General features: G+C 38.2%; 2 protein-coding genes across 7 annotated transcripts in view; both read left to right on the forward strand.

Annotated features, from left to right (window-relative positions):
• The first annotated feature begins 218 nt into the window (after window positions 1-218).
• On the forward strand, window positions 219-12,857 carry zgc:162255. 2 transcript variants are annotated; one of them, XM_068216214.2, is made up of 8 exons: window positions 219-331; window positions 495-2,986; window positions 5,277-5,442; window positions 5,947-6,095; window positions 7,394-7,479; window positions 7,730-7,862; window positions 9,197-9,320; window positions 9,931-12,857. In XM_068216214.2, exons 2-8 carry the CDS (start codon window positions 2,798-2,800, stop codon window positions 10,011-10,013), a joined length of 930 nt encoding a protein of 309 aa, XP_068072315.1. In that variant the 5' UTR covers window positions 219-331; window positions 495-2,797; the 3' UTR covers window positions 10,014-12,857.
• Window positions 12,858-15,046: 2,189 nt separating this feature from the next.
• znf76 (zinc finger protein 76) overlaps window positions 15,047-17,907 on the forward strand; it is a 16,201-nt gene continuing 13,340 nt past the window's right edge. Inside the window, exon 1 of one of the 5 annotated variants that reach the window (XM_073936646.1) lies at window positions 15,047-17,907. This exon is cut by the window's right edge and continues 142 nt beyond it. Coding sequence is in view for 1 of the 5 variants with exons in the window: in XM_009295759.3 (XP_009294034.1) it covers window positions 17,624-17,665 (42 nt within the window). In the remaining 4 variants the exon portion in view is untranslated. 5 annotated transcript variants of the gene reach the window in all.

Below are 17,907 nucleotides of genomic sequence, written 5' to 3' on the forward strand. Positions count from 1 at the left end.
TTCTGAATGTTCTTAAAAATTAAACATCTACTCGATCATTCATAACCGCACATTCGTTTGTTTTCATTCATAGAAAACTGAACACCTCTTAGCATGAACACAGTACAAAACTCCATCCATGTTCATTTGATCAACTCCTACATTAAGATTGATCGATAATGTCGTTATTGAGTTGTATTATTAAACAGAGCGCGTCGAATCGGCAGTCGTGAACGCGCAGATGAGCGAGGCGCGCGACACAGGTAGTGCTAGCGTCAACCCGTGAGTGCAATAACTCCGAAAACTGACGGGAAATCATTCTGGAATCGCGAATAATCGACAGGAGGCGAGGGTGAGTGCGTTCTCCGTGTTTCTCCAGCAGTGTTTGTGCGGATGGAGGATGATGAAGGCTCTGTCTGGCAGTGTTTGAGCGCGCGCTGCTAGTCAGCTGACTGGATGAGGAAGACTGGCGTGTGTGTTGAGTGTTGTTGTGATTGTGTGTTCGTGTTTTTCAGAGATCAGAGTCAGTCATGAAGGCAAACGCGTTCTCCCGAGATCTGGGATAGAAGAACAGCACAGCTCAGAGATACAGACTGAAACACACAGATCTTCAGCTCAATATACACACATGATGAAGGAGCTGTGACACACATACACAGACATACATACATTCATACACACACACACTGACACACACACATACATACATACATACATACATACATACTGACACAAATACATACACACACTGACACACATACATTCATACACACACTGACACACACACATACATACACACTGACACAAATACAAACACACATACATAGACACACATAAACAAACTAACACACATACAAAAAACACACTCATTCGCTCACTGACAGACATACACACACACACACACACACATACATACATACATACAAACATACATTTACGGACATACACTCAATTACACACACACACACAAACAAATAAACAAACACACACACTGAGACACATACAGACACAATAACACGCACACAATCATACACTCACCCACAACACTCACTGTAACACACATACACACATTAAATAACGCTCACTCATAAACACACACTTAACACACTCACTCATAAACACACACTTAAACACACACTTAACACACTCACAAACACACACTTAACATACTCACTCATAAACACACACTTAATAAACACACACTTAACACACTCACAAACACACTTAACATACTCATAAACACACACTTAATAAACGCACACTTAACACACTCATTCATAAACACACACTTAACACACTCACAAACACACTTAACATACTCATAAACACACACTTAATAAACACACACTTAACACACTCATTCATAAACACACACTTAATAAACACACACTTAACACACTCACTCATAAACACACACTTAATAAACACACACCCAACACACTCACTCATAAACACACACTTAACACACTCACTCATAAACACACACTTAACACACTCACTCATAAACACACACTTAACACACTCACTCATAAACACACACACTTAATACACTCACTCATAAACACATACTTAATAAACACACACTTAACACACTCACTCATAAACACACACGTAATAAACACACACTTAACACACTCATTCATAAACACACACTTAATAAACACACACTTAACACACTCACAAACACACACTTAACATACTCACAAACACACTTAACATACTCATAAACACACACTTAATAAACACACACTTAACACACTCACTCATAAACACACACTTAATAAACACACACTTAACACACTCATTCATAAACACACACTTAATAAACACACACTTAACACACTCACTCATAAACACACACTTAACACACTCACTCATAAACACACACTTAATAAACACACACTTAACACACTCACAAACACACTTAACATACTCATAAACACACACTTAATAAACACACACTTAACACACTCACTCATAAACACACACTTAATAAACACACACTTAACACACTCACTCATAAACACACACTTAATAAACACACACTTAACACACTCACTCATAAACACACACTTAACACACTCACTCATAAACACACACTTAATAAACACACACTTAACACACTCACAAACACACTTAACATACTCATAAACACACACTTAATAAACACACACTTAACACACTCACTCATAAACACACACTTAATAAACACACACTTAACACACTCACAAACACACTTAACATACTCATAAACACACACTTAATAAACACACACTTAACACACTCACTCATAAACACACACTTAATAAACACACACTTAACACACTCACAAACACACTTAACATACTCATAAACACACACTTAATAAACACACACTTAACACACTCACTCATAAACACACACTTAATAAACACACACTTAACACACTCACAAACACACTTAACATACTCATAAACACACACTTAATAAACACACACTTAACACACTCACTCATAAACACACACTTAATAAACACACACTTAACACACTCACTCATAAACACACACTTAATAAACACACACTTAACACACTCATTCATAAACACACACTTAATAAACACACACTTAACACACTCATTCATAAACACACACTTAACACACTCACTCATAAACACACACTTAACACACTCACTCATAAACACACTTAATAACACACACTCATTTTCATGCACTTAATCACTCACAAACACACTGAACACACACTCACTCAAAAACACACACTCAATTACACACACTAACTCACTCACACACATAAACACACACACAGACGGACGGTGACCATGGGCTCGTCTCTCAGTGAGCCCTGCATCTATGATAAGCTGTCGGAGAGCATCGATATCCTCCGTCAGTCCGGCTACCGCTATGGCATGTCGGAGCGCGAGATCGAGAAGTTCATCAAGCAGGTGCTGGAGACCAACGAGCCGCGCAGGGAGCCGCCGCAGTTCCCCATACTCAGGGCCACCGTCAAGGTAAAGCAGAAGATAAAACATAAATATATGCATTATTTACACTATAGAGCTGTTGAACACTTGATCCTGATTGGCTGATGAGGCGTACCCTTATTTCACGCACAGATAAAGTAGTTCCGGCAGGTTTTGAGCGTCACTGCATGACTTTATTTTTATGCAATAATTGATGCATGTAAAAACTGAAGAATGTGGTGTGTTCCGAAGATCCACTCTGCCACTAGATGGCGCCATTAAATCACACTAGTCAAAGGGAAAGTCTAATTCTGCGTTCACACAGACATGGATGAAGCGTCAAGTGTTAGCGATTTACGTGTAAGTCAATACAAAGGCGCGAATAAACTTACCACGGATTTGTGCGAATAAGGCGACACGAATTACACAATTTTTGTGGATGAGGTTGCGAGAATGATACATTTTGTGCGAATGAAGGTGTTGCGAATGATGCGATTTCTGCGCATGAGGCGGTGCGAATGATCACAATCCGTGCTTTCAAAGTAATAACATTTATTTTAAGTTTCAGACATTTCAATAAACGTAACCAAAAGCTAAAAATACCATTTAAGGTTTGTACAATACACGCAATGTCTACGAAGACGGCAATAATAATTATTACATTACAGCTGCGATCAATCAAAAGTTAATAAGTATTTTTATTATTTATTAAATTATGCAATGATTGTATTTTATTAGCATCTACCCCTACCTCAACCCTAAACCCAACCCTCACGGTGTTGCAAAAATATTATTTGTTGTACAGTGTCACAGAAATGATGCTATATTGACATGAGTATCCTCAGCTGTATCCCATCTAGGTGGCAAGAATGATGCAATTTTTGCGAATGAGGCCGCAAAAATGGTGCGATTTGTGTGGATGAGGCCGCGAGAATGATGCGTTTTGTGCAAATGATGCGTAAAGAAGCAGTGTGAATGATGCATTTTGTGTGAATGAGGTGGCATGAATGAAGTGTTTTGTGCGAATAAGATGGCGGGAATGACGCGATTTGTGCAAATGAGGTGGAACGAATGACACAATTTGTGTGAATGAGGTAGCACAAATGATGTTATTTGTGCGAATGAGGCAGCGCAAATGACGTGTTTTATGCGAATGAGGTGACGCGAATGAAGCACTTTGTGCGAATGAGGTGGCACAAATGATGCTATTTGTGCGAATGAGGCAGCACGAATGCCATGTTTTACGCGAGTGAGATGACACGAATGACGCAATTTGTGTGAATGAGACCGCACGAGTGACGTGTTTTGTGCGAATGATGCAATTTGTGCAAATGAGGCGGTGTGAATGATTTGCGCGATTAAAGTGATGCAAGTTGAGCGTTTTGCGTGGTTGATCGGACATTCGCACCGCGTCCCCTTTTAATATATTCAAACTTCCATGCAAACAATCACACCGGTGTGTTAAGAACGCCCCGAGCGCACATCATCAACTGCTCAAATTGAAATCTGACGGCACGCTCAGGCACAGAAAGAGGTGCTCAGCGCTTGTCATAAATCACGATTTATCCAAGCTTTCAAACAAATAACATTTATTTTAGGTTTCAGTCATTTCAATACACATAACCACAAGCAACAAATACCATTTAAGGTTTGTAAAATGCATGCAGATGTCTACGAAGACGACAATAATAATAATCATTATTACAGCTGCGATCAGAAGTTTATAAATATTTATATTATTTATTATATTATGCATTAATTGTATTTTATTAGCGTTTACCCCTACCTCAACCCTAAACCCAACCCTCAAGGTGTTGCGAAAATATTATTCGTTAAAAATGATGCTATATTGACATGAGTATCCTCAACTGTATCTCATCTAGCTAGTAATTTAGTAAATAATATAAATACTTCCGATAATAATAATACGACCTTTTTTTAACCAGTTTAAAAGACAAACAATATATGTTCTATCTCATTTTTGAGAATGGGCATATCAGATATTTCACAATATCATCGTAACATTTGTCTATATTTACAGAAAAGGGCAAAAACAAACAAAATACAACATATACACAGATCATTGGGGCTGGTGGGTCACGTGATGAACGACGCGCGCCAAAAGGAATTTCAGAAAGCAATGAATTCCAAAAAAACTCGTTAAAATAGCGTTAAAAATACACTGACACCTGCTGGTCACAAGATGGTAATGCAGAAAGAAAATCATAAAATAAACAATATTTTAATTGTGGACACAGATATATGTATTGCTACTTTAGTAGTCCTAGTTACCGTGTTTGAAGTGAACGTGTCTTTAAAATGTCCCTGTGCTCGTCAGTTTGTGGTGGCGGTGGGCGTGGTGCTGATGGCGGTGCTGGTCTTCACGTATCCTCAGTCTCCGGTGCTCATGGGTTCGGTGAGCGGCACCACACTGAACAATTCCTCTCCGCTGAGCCACATTCGCCTGCTGGAGCTGCCCATCGCTGAGAAATACAACCTGCACGGTGAGACTCACACACACACACAGTGATGGGTCCTTCTTGAATGGTTGATTTATTTTGAACGAATCTTCAATGTGACTCAGGAATGATGAGTCTTCTCAGGGAGTGATTCGTTCATTGGCACAAAATTGGTGGAAAATTGAATGTTTCTTCACTGGGGTGTGATTTGAGAAGTACCATAAAGTCTACGTCAGTCATGCGGGTTCGTTTAGATCGCCCCCTAGTGGAGAATTGCTGAACAGCTTTTAAAGTTTATAAGATATACTTTCATTTTAAGGTCGCAATATAATAAAAAAAAGTCAATACTAATGCATGCTTTACCTGAGCTGTGGTTGCGAACCAGCGATCTTGCTGTGAGGCGATCATGCTACCCACTGTGCCACCGTGACATCCACACACACACACATATATATATATATGTATATATTGTGTATTTCACACATTAGCTAACACATTCACTCCAGTTGTATGACTACCTGAACTTGTTTCTGTGTGTGTGCGCTGCAGGTTTTCATGAGTGGTGGGCATCCAGCAGTCTGCAGTCGATGGATCTGAACTGCTCCGCCTGCGCAGACGTGACCGATATACTGGAGCTCACAGACCAGCTGAGGACATCTGCAGGAGAACACACACACACACAACTACTGCTGCTGAAGGTACACACACACACACACATAGGTATTGGTGGTTTATGAGGATTCTCCGATGGTGTAATGTATTTTATACAAGCATCACCCTCCCGCTCTCCCTTGTGAAGCTAATACGGAAGTAACTATCAAGTCTGCATAATTAAGGGCGTGGCCACTTGAGTGACAGCTAGGTCTCGCAGCTCGCTGTCTCGTCATCTCAGCGGATTCCGGCTGATTAGCTGCTGAACTCGGCATATACATCGTATTTTTGTGTTGTTTTATGTGGCTTTACACAGTCAGTCGCCTTTTGGGATTATTTCCTACAATTATCAGATGATATGGCACTTAATTGAGTATTCAGCGTTCTCCTAAAGAAAAGCCTGTCTAATCTAAATGCTAGCAGGCGTCTGTAACTCCTTTGCCCTTGTTTGGTATCCCCTTGTAGGTGCGATGACGCGCAAACAAAATGGTGACGATTGGCCACGCCTACTTGTACCTTCTTCAAAAACCGATGGGTGACGTCACGGATACTACGTCCAAACCTTTAGTCAATGGTTTTATACAGTAAAACTATAGCCCTCCTGCTAAACCATCCCTAACAGCGCACACACACACACACACCTGCGGCAGATTCTGAATGATGAAAAGAGCTTGTTAAACATCATCTTGTAGAGTTTTGAATTACCAGGACACAACATATGTCCTCGTAAACCACCTCAGTGTTTTAATAGGTCATACCAATGCCATTGAGAAACATTTCTGTCCTTGTAAACCAACAAAACCAGTACATATACACACCCACTGCTGCTTAAGGCACACATACACACACACACACCGAGGTTTGTTTTTGTGAATTGTGGAGACATTCCATAGGTTTCAGTTGTTTTTATTCTGTGCAAACCCAAGCCCACACCTCAAGGCTGATGTCTAGCTGTGACGAGTGCACGCTGTACCTGTAGAATAAACTAGCATTACAGGGATTTCTGGAGTAAACAAAACACCTTTGAAGAACTCGACACAGAGAAACCGAACTGCCAGCTACTGTTTCAGGAGTGTATTGCAGAGCAACACACACACACACACACACACACACACACACACACACACACACACACACGAGGCAGAAGCATAAACCAGCCCTGAACACTCTCCGGAGACTGCAGCTTCTGACTCTGATTGAGAAGTGAGGACATCTGCAGCGTCTTCATAATTCATCTGTAATATCTGTGTCACACTGATGATGTTATGCACATGATGTGTCACACACACAAATATTGACATTACATGATGTGTGTGTGTGTGTGTGTGTGTGTGTGTGTGTTCAGGGTGGAGCGGCTCTCTCTCTCCGTGTGTCTCAGATGGATCAGTTCTCCTCCGTCTCTCAGACTCCTGCAAACTTCACTCTGCTGTGGTAAACATCAGTTGTACACACACACACACACACACACACACACACACAAAGCTACATTTTTATTCCTGTCTGATATTGGCCGCAAGTTTAGATGAAAGTGTTCATTTTCTTCTCTTTTGCTTCTGATTGGATGAAACCGCGCCTTTATTTGCTCATATTTTGTGCAGTATTCAATTTTTGGACATGCAAACACAGTTGTTGACTCTTCTCTCTCTCTGTGTGTGTGTGTGTGTGTGTGTTCCTCCATAAGGAGTGTGTCCTCCAGGCCCAGAGAGTCAGTTCTTCAGTGGTTGTTCCCGGAGTCGGAGCGCTGCCCCCTGCTGGAGATCTGGAGCTCCACACTGCAGCGCTGCAGACTGAGCAGCAGACGCCCACAGCCCTCCGTCAGTATTACACCTGATACATTATACCATTCACAGTTCTATTCCCCAACCCCTTCTCCTTGGCCCTTGAAACAGAGTGTTAAGGGGAAGGGGTCTGGGCTAATTCCCCTATAGCGCATGTGTTTGGACTGTGGGGGAAACCGGAGGAAACCCACGCCAACACGGGGAGCACATGCAAACTCCACACAGAAAAGCAACCTGACACAGTCACGCACCCAGTGGCCCCACAGCAAGAAGGTCACTGGTTTGAGTTCGGCTAGGTTCAGTTTATGAGTCATGTGAAAAGCAGAAGCCAGTCCGAGCTGTTGATCTCTCGAGGGTTCAGTTTGAGCCGGTCGTCTGTTCACAAGCTGAACATGATGAAGCAATCACTCGAAATGTGAAATATGCAAAATATCCGAGTCGAAATGTGAAATATGCGCTCGGATTCTGTGCACTGGTTAAGCTTGTATGGTACGTGAAGGAACAACTCACGCCTGCAGACCTGTCAGCTGAGCTAGTCACAGACAGAAGTCCAGCTAAACAATGAGGATTACTCTCTCTGTCCTACAGCACTCTGGTTCTGACTTGTGTGATCAGTGTTTGGGCTAGCTGTAGATGGGTTTGGAAGCAACTCGTGACGCACTAATGATATTTTGGCAAATTGAACTAAATGACTTGAAAAAAGATTGGCCACTTTATTAGGTACACCTGTCCAACTGCTAGTCAATGCAAATGTCTTATCAGCCAATCACATGGCAGCAGTGAGAATTTAGGCATGTAGACATGATCACAGTGAGCATCAGAATGGGGAAGAAAGGGGATTTAGGAGACTTTGAACGTGGCATGGTTGTTGCTGCCAGACGGGCTGCTCTGAGTATTTCAGAAACTGCTGATCTACTGGGATTTTCACGCACAACCATCTCTAGGCTTTACAGAGAATGCTCCGACAAAGAGGAAATATCCAGTGAGCGGCAGTTCTGTGGGCGCAAATGCCTTGTTGATGAGGTCAGAGGAGAATGGCCAGACTGGTTCCAGCTGATAGAAAGGCAACAGTAACTCAAATAAGCACTCGTTACAACCGAGCTCTGCAGAAGAGCATCTCTGAACACACAACACCTCCAACCTTGAGGCGTGATTCCTTCATTATACCCGCTCGGGCTTTTGTTTATCTCAATGATCCGAACTTCCCATCACTAGACTGACTGTAAGAACAAACTCGAAAGTATGCAGTCGAAATGTGTGCAGTTATTAGTGAATGAGAGCGATGGTAATGCTAATGCACAGTGTGTGTGTGTGTGTGTGTGTGTGTGTGTGTGTGTGTGTGTGTGTGTGTGTGTGTTCTGCTGCTGTAGAGAGTGCAGGTGTTGGGCTGGATGGTGGTCGCTGACGGATCTCCAGATGTTCGTCTGCTTCCAGTGCAGAGATGCCGAAAACACTGCAGATCCTTCAGTCTGAGGCTGGAGCCCGGGGACATGGGTAATGCTGCTGTAGCGTATTAGCAAACTTAGTTTTCTTGCTATATACAGTCAAAGTCAGATTTATCCTCCCTCCTGTTTATTTTTCCAATACTTCTCTTGGACAGAGAGCAGATTTCTCCAACACATTTCTAATCATAACAGTGTTAATAACTCATCTCTAATCACTGATTTATTTCCTCTTCTCCATGATGACAGCACATAATATTAGACTAGATATTCTTCAAGACACTAGTGTTCAGCTTACAGTAACATGTAAAGGCTTCACTAGGGTAATTAGGGTAAAGTTAGGGTAATTAGGCAAGTCATTGTATAACAGTGGTTTGTTCTGGAGAAAATCCAACACTAATATTGCTGAAGGGGTGAATAATATTGACCTTAACATGACTTTAAAACAGTTAAAAACTGCTTTTATTCTAGCCCAAATAAAACACATCAGACTTTCTCCAGAAGAACAAACATTAGAGGAAACACTGTGAACAACTCCTGAATCTGTTCAACATCATCTGGGAAATAAACTTTACTGGAGGGTGAATTATTCTGACTTCAACTATACAGTTATTGTGGAAAAGTAAATTCGAGCTCATTTCCGGCGTGTGTTTCTCCTTCAGTGTTCGCCGACTCGCAGTTCTGGCTAATGGAGCTTTCTCCGTCCGGAGCGCAGGACGTCCAGTGTGACAGTGCGGTGCTTTGAGGAAAAACACTGCTGTGCCAATGAACATTCAGATCTCAGGTGTCCAGACTGCGTTCAGGAAATGACATCGGCCTTGGTTTTTTCTTCATGGGGACACAATTCTGTTTCTGTTGAGCTTCTGTGATGTTTGCTGGTCTTCTGTCTGGATGAGCCGCGGGAACGGTCGTGTTTCAGCCCAAAGCTGGTGTTGTGGAAATGATATTTTGCTTAAAGACAGACACTTTAGTACAGTCTCACGCGATGTTCATGACGATTAAGCTCATTTTGTCCTACTGTGATGCAAAAGAAATCATTTTCGTTACAGACTGCTAAAACATTCTCATTACCGTAATGCAAAACATTTACATTTTGCTGTACTGATTAAATATTAATATAAGAGTTTCATATTAGGTTAATGAGAGTATTTTCGTTTGATTACAATGATAAACTGATTTTCTGTGATTTGTTGTTTCTAAATTGTAGTCAAGAATTGTATTTATTTTGTAAGATGGTAATGAGTGTGTATTTACCAATATGGAGACTATTTCGCTGTATTACAGTGACGTTTTTTTTGTTAATTTTTCATCATATAGGCATTTTTTGATGGCAGTAATGAGAATAGTTTTTTGGTGTATCACTTAAACGAGAAGGGTAATTTTACTTAATTATGTTATGGTAAATGTTTATTTTGTGTAGCGGTAATGATAATATTTTTCCATGACGGCAATGAAAATAATAATTTCTTGCTGTATTGTGGTAATGAAAACAGTGGTTTTTGTTTAAAATATTTTCCATATTATGGTAAATGTTTATTTTCTGTAATGGTAATGATAATATTTTTACAAAAATAATGAGAATAATATATTGGTGCGTTACGGTAATGAGAAGAATACGTTTAGTTATAAAATATTTCCATTTTATGGTAAATACGTTTATTTTGTGTTGTGTTCATGAAAATATTTTCATGACGGTAATCAGACTAATAATTTATTTTTCATTATGGTAATGAGGAAAATAATTTTGACCAAAATATTTTCCATGTTATCGTAAATGTTTATTTTGTGTAGCGTAATGATCTTATTTTTCCACAATGGTAATTTTTTTGCTGTATTACAGTAATGAGAATGATCATTTTAGTTTAGAATATTTTCCATTTTATAGTAAATGTTTATTTTGTGCAGCGGAGGTGAGAATAATAGTTTTTTTGCTGTATTGCGGTTATAAAAACTGTGGTTTCAGGCCAAAATATTCTCCATATTATGGTAAATGTTTATTTTTGTAACAGTAATGATAATGTTTTCACAATGATAATGAGAATAATATATTGGTGCGTCACGGTAATGAGAAGAATAAGTTTAGTTACAAATATTTTCCAATTTATGGTATATGCATTTATTTTGTGTAGTGTTAATGAAAATATTTTCATGACGGTAATCAGAATAATATTTTTTGTGTATTACGGTAATGAGAAAAATAATTTTGGCCCAAATATTTTTCCTATTATGGTAAATGTTTATTTTGTGCAGCGGTAATGAGAACAATAATTTCTTGCTGTATTGCTGTAATGAAAACAGTGGATTTTGTTTAAAATATTTTCCATATTATGGTAAATGTTTATTTAGCGTAACGTTAATGATAATATTTCACAAAGATAATGAGAATAATATATTGGTGTGTTACGGTAATGAGAAGAATACCTTTAGTTATAAATATTTTCCATTTTATGGTAAATGTTTATTTAGTGTAACAAATAATAGTTTCACAAAGATAATGAGAATAATATATTGGTGCGTAACGGTAATGAGAAGAAAAAGTTAAGTTATAAATATTTTCTATTTTATGGTAAATGTTTATTTTGTGTAGTGTTAACGAAAACATTTTCATGACTAATTACAATAATTTATTTTTCATTATGGTGGTGAGAAAAATCATTTTGGAAAATGTTTATTTTGTGTAGCGTAATAATCAAATTTTTACACGATTCTGATGACTGACTTTTTTTGGTGTATTACGGTAATGAGAATGATCATTTTAGTTCAGAATATTTTCCATATTATAGTAAATGTTTATTTTGTGTAACGTTAATGCTAATATTTTCCCAATAGTAATGAGAATAATATATTGGTGCATTACGGTAATGAGAAGAATGTTTATTTACAAATGTTTTCCATTTTATGGTATATGCGTTTATTTTGTGTAGTGTTAATGAACATACTTCATGACGGTAATCAGTAATCAGTACAAAAATAATTTTTTTGTGATCTGTAATGAGAAGAATAATTTTGGCCAAAATATTTTCCTTATTGTGGTAAATGTTTATGTAGCGGTAATGAGAATATTTTCATAAAGTTTTTTGTTTGTTTATTACAGTGATGACAAATGTGGTGTAATACAGTGATGAGAATTATTAGTTTTCTAGAGTACGGTATTGACTTGGAGACCATTTTTCAGTATTACAGCATCATTTAGAAATACTTAGTTTTGCACCAATAATAAGCGTGTTTTTCTCGTTACGGTAATGAGTATGAAAATCTTTGCGTTACGGTAATATGCGCAGAAAGGGTTTTTTCGTCATGAATATGTCGTCACGCTGAAATTCTGACGTCCCTCTGGAGATTCACCGATCAGCCAATCAAAGCACTTTATATGTCTGTCATCAGCCGATGATGTCACGCCCCAACTGCCAATAGGAGAATACTGGGTGTGGTGACATCATCAGGCAGCGTCATAGCCGATGCTGTTTTGTTCTCTGGCGTTTAATCACTGTAAATATTGCGATTCAGATGAAGACCATAATGTGATCTACTAATATGATTCAGAGATTTATGTGGATTTACACAGTAAACAAAAGCTGCTGTTCGTAAACTCTGCTGTCAGTGTGTGTGTGTGTGTGCGCGCGTGACTGATGAATTATGGGATTGTTTAGAGAAAAAATATTAGGTTCAACAAAGCTAAACATTATGAAGCTTGTGTTTCATCATTTACATTTTTGTTTACCTATTTTTAATTGGAACCTTTATTTTAGCAGGAAAACTGCTAGAGATTTGTAATCTCAGGATAAACAATTAACCAAAACATATAAAGGCTCCAATAATGTTAGTTAAATATTATATATATATATATATATATATATATATATATATATATATATATATATATATATATATATATATATATATATATATATATATCCATCCTTTCTAAATCCAATTATTTACATAATTTTGTGATATATAACTTTTATATTTTAGTTGGTTTATATATATATATGTGTGTGAGTATAAAAGTGCTGTGCATGTCTATTTTCAAGTGTGTTTGTGTGTGTATACCAGCGTTAACATTAGCCATTTAAAACATGTTTGGTGCATCTTTGATTACAGTTAATATGTACAGCTCAATTATATTCTACAAGGTTTACATTTGCTTGCTGAAAGTGACCCCGTGTGACGTCCCAGTATCGGTCGATTCTTCCGCTTCCAGGTTATAAAGCACAGAGGCGCACCAAGAGGATCAGCAGCTGTAATGCTCTCTGTGACCAGCAGAGGCGCTGTGAGGATCAAACAGGAGAATACATATACTTGGTCATTATTTTGATTGTTTTTAGCAGTTCACGTATAGACACACATAGTTAGATGTAAATAATGTCTGTATGTGTGTACCATTGCACTTGCAGAGCTGAGACAAGATTAATGTGCATTATTTTCTCTTTTAGTCTACATAAATAAATAAAATACAATAAATGGGAAATTTAATAAATAATAAAAATGATTCTTGTTAACTTCCGGCCACAACCATATCCAATTTAGCAACAATTACCAGTTTTTAATTTATCGATCATTGTTTGTAATTTCCTGACAATAAATGTAAATGTTTGTAATTATTTATTGCCGTTTATTAGTATTTAGGTGACTTCCAAAAGTTGATTTCGAGGAAGAAAATGAAAGCAGAAAGAGCATTGAATAATACCACTATTTTTTAAATCAATATTTGGTATTCAATAACATATCCGCTTTAAATGCTGACTTTTTAATGTTGTTATATTTATAAACCTAAAACAACAACACCAACATGACTGTGTGTTTATATCAGCGCACACTCTGGACCTGAACACAGTTTTCTGTTGTTGTTTTCACAAATAATCTTCACCCAGACATTGTTTTTCCCTTAAACATATTGTTTTTGGCCTTTATGAATATACCAAAGGAGACAACTGATTTTATGTCATGAATTACAATTTTACTTTAGGAAAATGTTGTATTTATAAATGCAAATACACTAATAATTAGCCATTTTTATCTGATTTTATTTGTAAAATTAAACATAAATATATCTATTAAAGTCTATTAAAACAAAATAAAAATCCAAAAATTGTAAAGCTAAAATAACTTTTAATGTATGTCAAAAATATGATATTAATAACTGGCGATTATTATTGATTTATTATGGTCACTGTGCTTGGATTTGTGCTATTTTGTGTATTTGTGTTTTCATTTACATTTTAAGCCCCTGTTTAGTTTAGTTTTCTAAACTTTTCTTAATAAAAATTAATTCATATATTTATAATAATAATAATAATATTTATATATATATATATATATATATATATATATATATATATATATATATATATATATATATTAATTCATATATTTATAATAATAATAATAATAATAATATATATATATATATATATATATATATATATATATATATATATATATATATATATATATATATATATATATAATTGTTATATTTATTATACAATAAATATATATTAAAATAATTTAGTTTATTCTATAACATTATTTAATATTATAATATTTATTAATATAATGAATTAATTAATTAAAACAATTTATTAAGGGCATCCGCTGCGTAAAACGTGCTGGAATAGTTGGCGGTACATTCCGCTGTGGCGACCCCTGAGGAACAAAGGGACTAAGCCAAAGGTGAATAAATGAATGAATACAAATCATCGCGCGCCCCCTGCTGGAGGACTTGACACACTGCGGCGGCTCTGCTGATCGGCGGCTCCGCGTGCACGTGAGTCCACCGCAGTGCATGTTGGGCCGCTGGCGGTGGTGAGTATCCCAGCCTGCGCTGCTGCTGCTCCACAGAGAATGATGGGATAGTGGAGGACACACAGCAGATTCTGCACACACTCTCTCTCACACACACACACTTCATTTACACCATTCTCTATCTCTGTTCTTCTGTGTGTGTGTTTAGGCGCGCGCGCGTGAATGTGTCAAATGCGAGGCCGCGGCCGCGCGCGTTCCGCGTTCAGCACTGAAGAGGGTTTAATTTGTTTAAACAACACACATATTCCCATCACAGCTCATTTACACGCTGTCCCTGAGCTCCTCAAACACACCACTGCAGTATTAGTGGGAGCTACATGAACACAACATGGCAGTTTTGAGTATTTTCCCGCTGCAGCGTCTTAAATGCTTCTTTTAAAATGTATTTTTGTGGTTAATTAAAGATAGAAATGTTGGCTAGAGCTGTAATGTGCAACTGTTTCTCAATAGGAAAGTGTTTAAATTGTAAGTGTTAACTGTTATGAGGTTGTTAATGGATTGTGTCTGCTTTTGGTAAACACACATATGTTCACATAAGTTTAATTTTTAGTACATGGTTAAGGCCCCGTCCACACGTATGTTGTTGATAACCGGACGTTTCCCTACGTGGTTTGTATCGGTCACTGAAACATCACTTAATAACTCTGAAACATTACTTAGCGAACTCTTGCCAGTGTGGAGTGTCGTCATGTAGCTGTTTTGAATTGTTACGTTGTTTTCGCTGTTTTCTTTACACGTTTACTTGATTCGTTAACCTTCTGGAACTTGTGCGGAAAATCCAATTGACGCGAATTCCACAAGATTACGACAAGCATTCTGCATCGCTTCACAATGAGGTCTGGCGGAAGCTTACCTGTATTTGTGCGTTTAAATGTACTTTCTACGTTATCTTTGTATGCTAATATTCTTCCAGAACCAATAATAATGTAATTCGACAATAAAAAAGAAGCACAGGTAGTAATAACGTTTTTTCAGGCTTCTGATTGGCTGACTTCACAGTGAACTGTATTGAGTCGGAAATGTTTGCACTTTAAAAATAAATATGACCTACACGTTGAGTTATTTGCATTTACAAACTGCCTCTGAAACTTTTATTCGCATTAAAAACAGTCAGACTTGGGTTGATTTTCTCAATTTTTCAAGACAAAAAAACACGTGACAATTTCAGACGCCAGTGTGTTTTTGCAATTTCGTGTGGACGAATGTTGTCACGAAATTGGAATTCGATATCAAACGGTACTAAAATTTTAAAAACGTCTATATTCCACTAACATTTGAGCGCGTTCTTAATCGGCGCTGATTAGCTATTGTGTTCAGGTGCTCTACAGAAATGACTGATTCTCCGTGAAGGTCAACAGTTTACCGAATTCACCGCTGTTTACTAAGTGTAACCATAGATACCATAGGACACTGGAGCGTTTCAAAGTCACGAAGATCAGCTGTTTTGTCTATAAGCTGACATACGAGCGATCCGCTGATGAATCGTGGCTATAAAAGGCTCCAGTGTTCCTGTATCTGTTGCTACATTGAGTAAACAGCGGTGAGTTTGGTGAACTGATGACCTTCACAGCCAATCACAGTCATTTTTGTTGAGAACCTAAACACAATGGCTGCGTCGGAAACCGCTCACTTTCGTACTATATAGTACGCTAAAATCAGTATGCGAGCTGAGTAGTATGTATGAATTCATAGAATTGGAAAATCGGTATGCGAGAAATACCCGGATGACTTACTACATCCAGCGAGATTCTGGGGTGCGCATCCCATGCATGCTGCGCTATCCCATAATGCCCCGCGAGCAAATTCATGAATGGAAGCAACGCAATTGATGCAGGTATGTCACGTGACCCTGACAAAATGGCGGATGTAGTACGTCCGAATTCTAGTCACACTTTTCACGTTCATACTTTATAGAACACACTTTTGTAACGGCCGAACAGTACGTGTAAATTCAAATGCCGTACCTACTGAGTAGTAGGCGGTTTCAGACACAGCCAATGGCTAATCGGCGCTGATTAAAAACGCGCTCAAATGTTAGCGGAAAATGGTTGTTTTTAAAATTTTTGTATCGATTGGTACCGAATTCCAGTATCATGACAACACTACTGTGAACACAATTTGTTTATTACATAAAAGAGAAAAACTCATACCAGTATGTGTGTAGACTACCCCAAACAGCTGAATTTGTGCTGAAGAACTACATTACCCATGATGCTGTGCCGAAAGGCCACCAATCAGAGGGCTGAAATGAGCAAACGCCCTAAAAGAAATCTTTAGCTCCGCTCCTCCATAGTAGCACAGCCGATGACACAGTCCAACATTTACGCTAGGTCCACGCCAGACATGAAGAATCGCGTCACTAGATTATTCACAGCATGTTTTTTTGACATTGCAAGTTTAAAAATTAGTATTTTTTGAACTTGAGCGAAAAACGCATTTTAAAATTCCTTACGGCCAGTGGTGTAGTGGTTAGTGTGTCGACATGTGCACTGCGGTGCTCTCGGCGACTCGAGTTCGCTTCCCGCCTTGCGGTCCTATGCCGATCCCATGCTTCCCCGTCAATACTTTCTACTGTCCTGTCCAATAAAGGTAAAAACCATGAAAAAATAATTAATTAAAAAAGCTATACATTTACAGCAAACTTAGGGTGCTTTCACACCTGCACTTTTGTTTCGGAACGTGCCTCGTTCGCCCAGTTAGCGCGGTTTGTTTGGCATATGTGAACAGGGCAATCGCGCTCTGTTCCGCGCCAAAGTAATCGCTCCGAGATCGCTTGAATGAGGTGGTCTCGGCTCGATTGAAACGAACCCTGGACCGATCGATTGCAGTGA

Source organism: Danio rerio, chromosome 22, assembly GCF_049306965.1.
Source record: "Danio rerio strain Tuebingen ecotype United States chromosome 22, GRCz12tu, whole genome shotgun sequence".
Classification (NCBI taxonomy): Eukaryota; Metazoa; Chordata; class Actinopteri; order Cypriniformes; family Danionidae; genus Danio; species Danio rerio.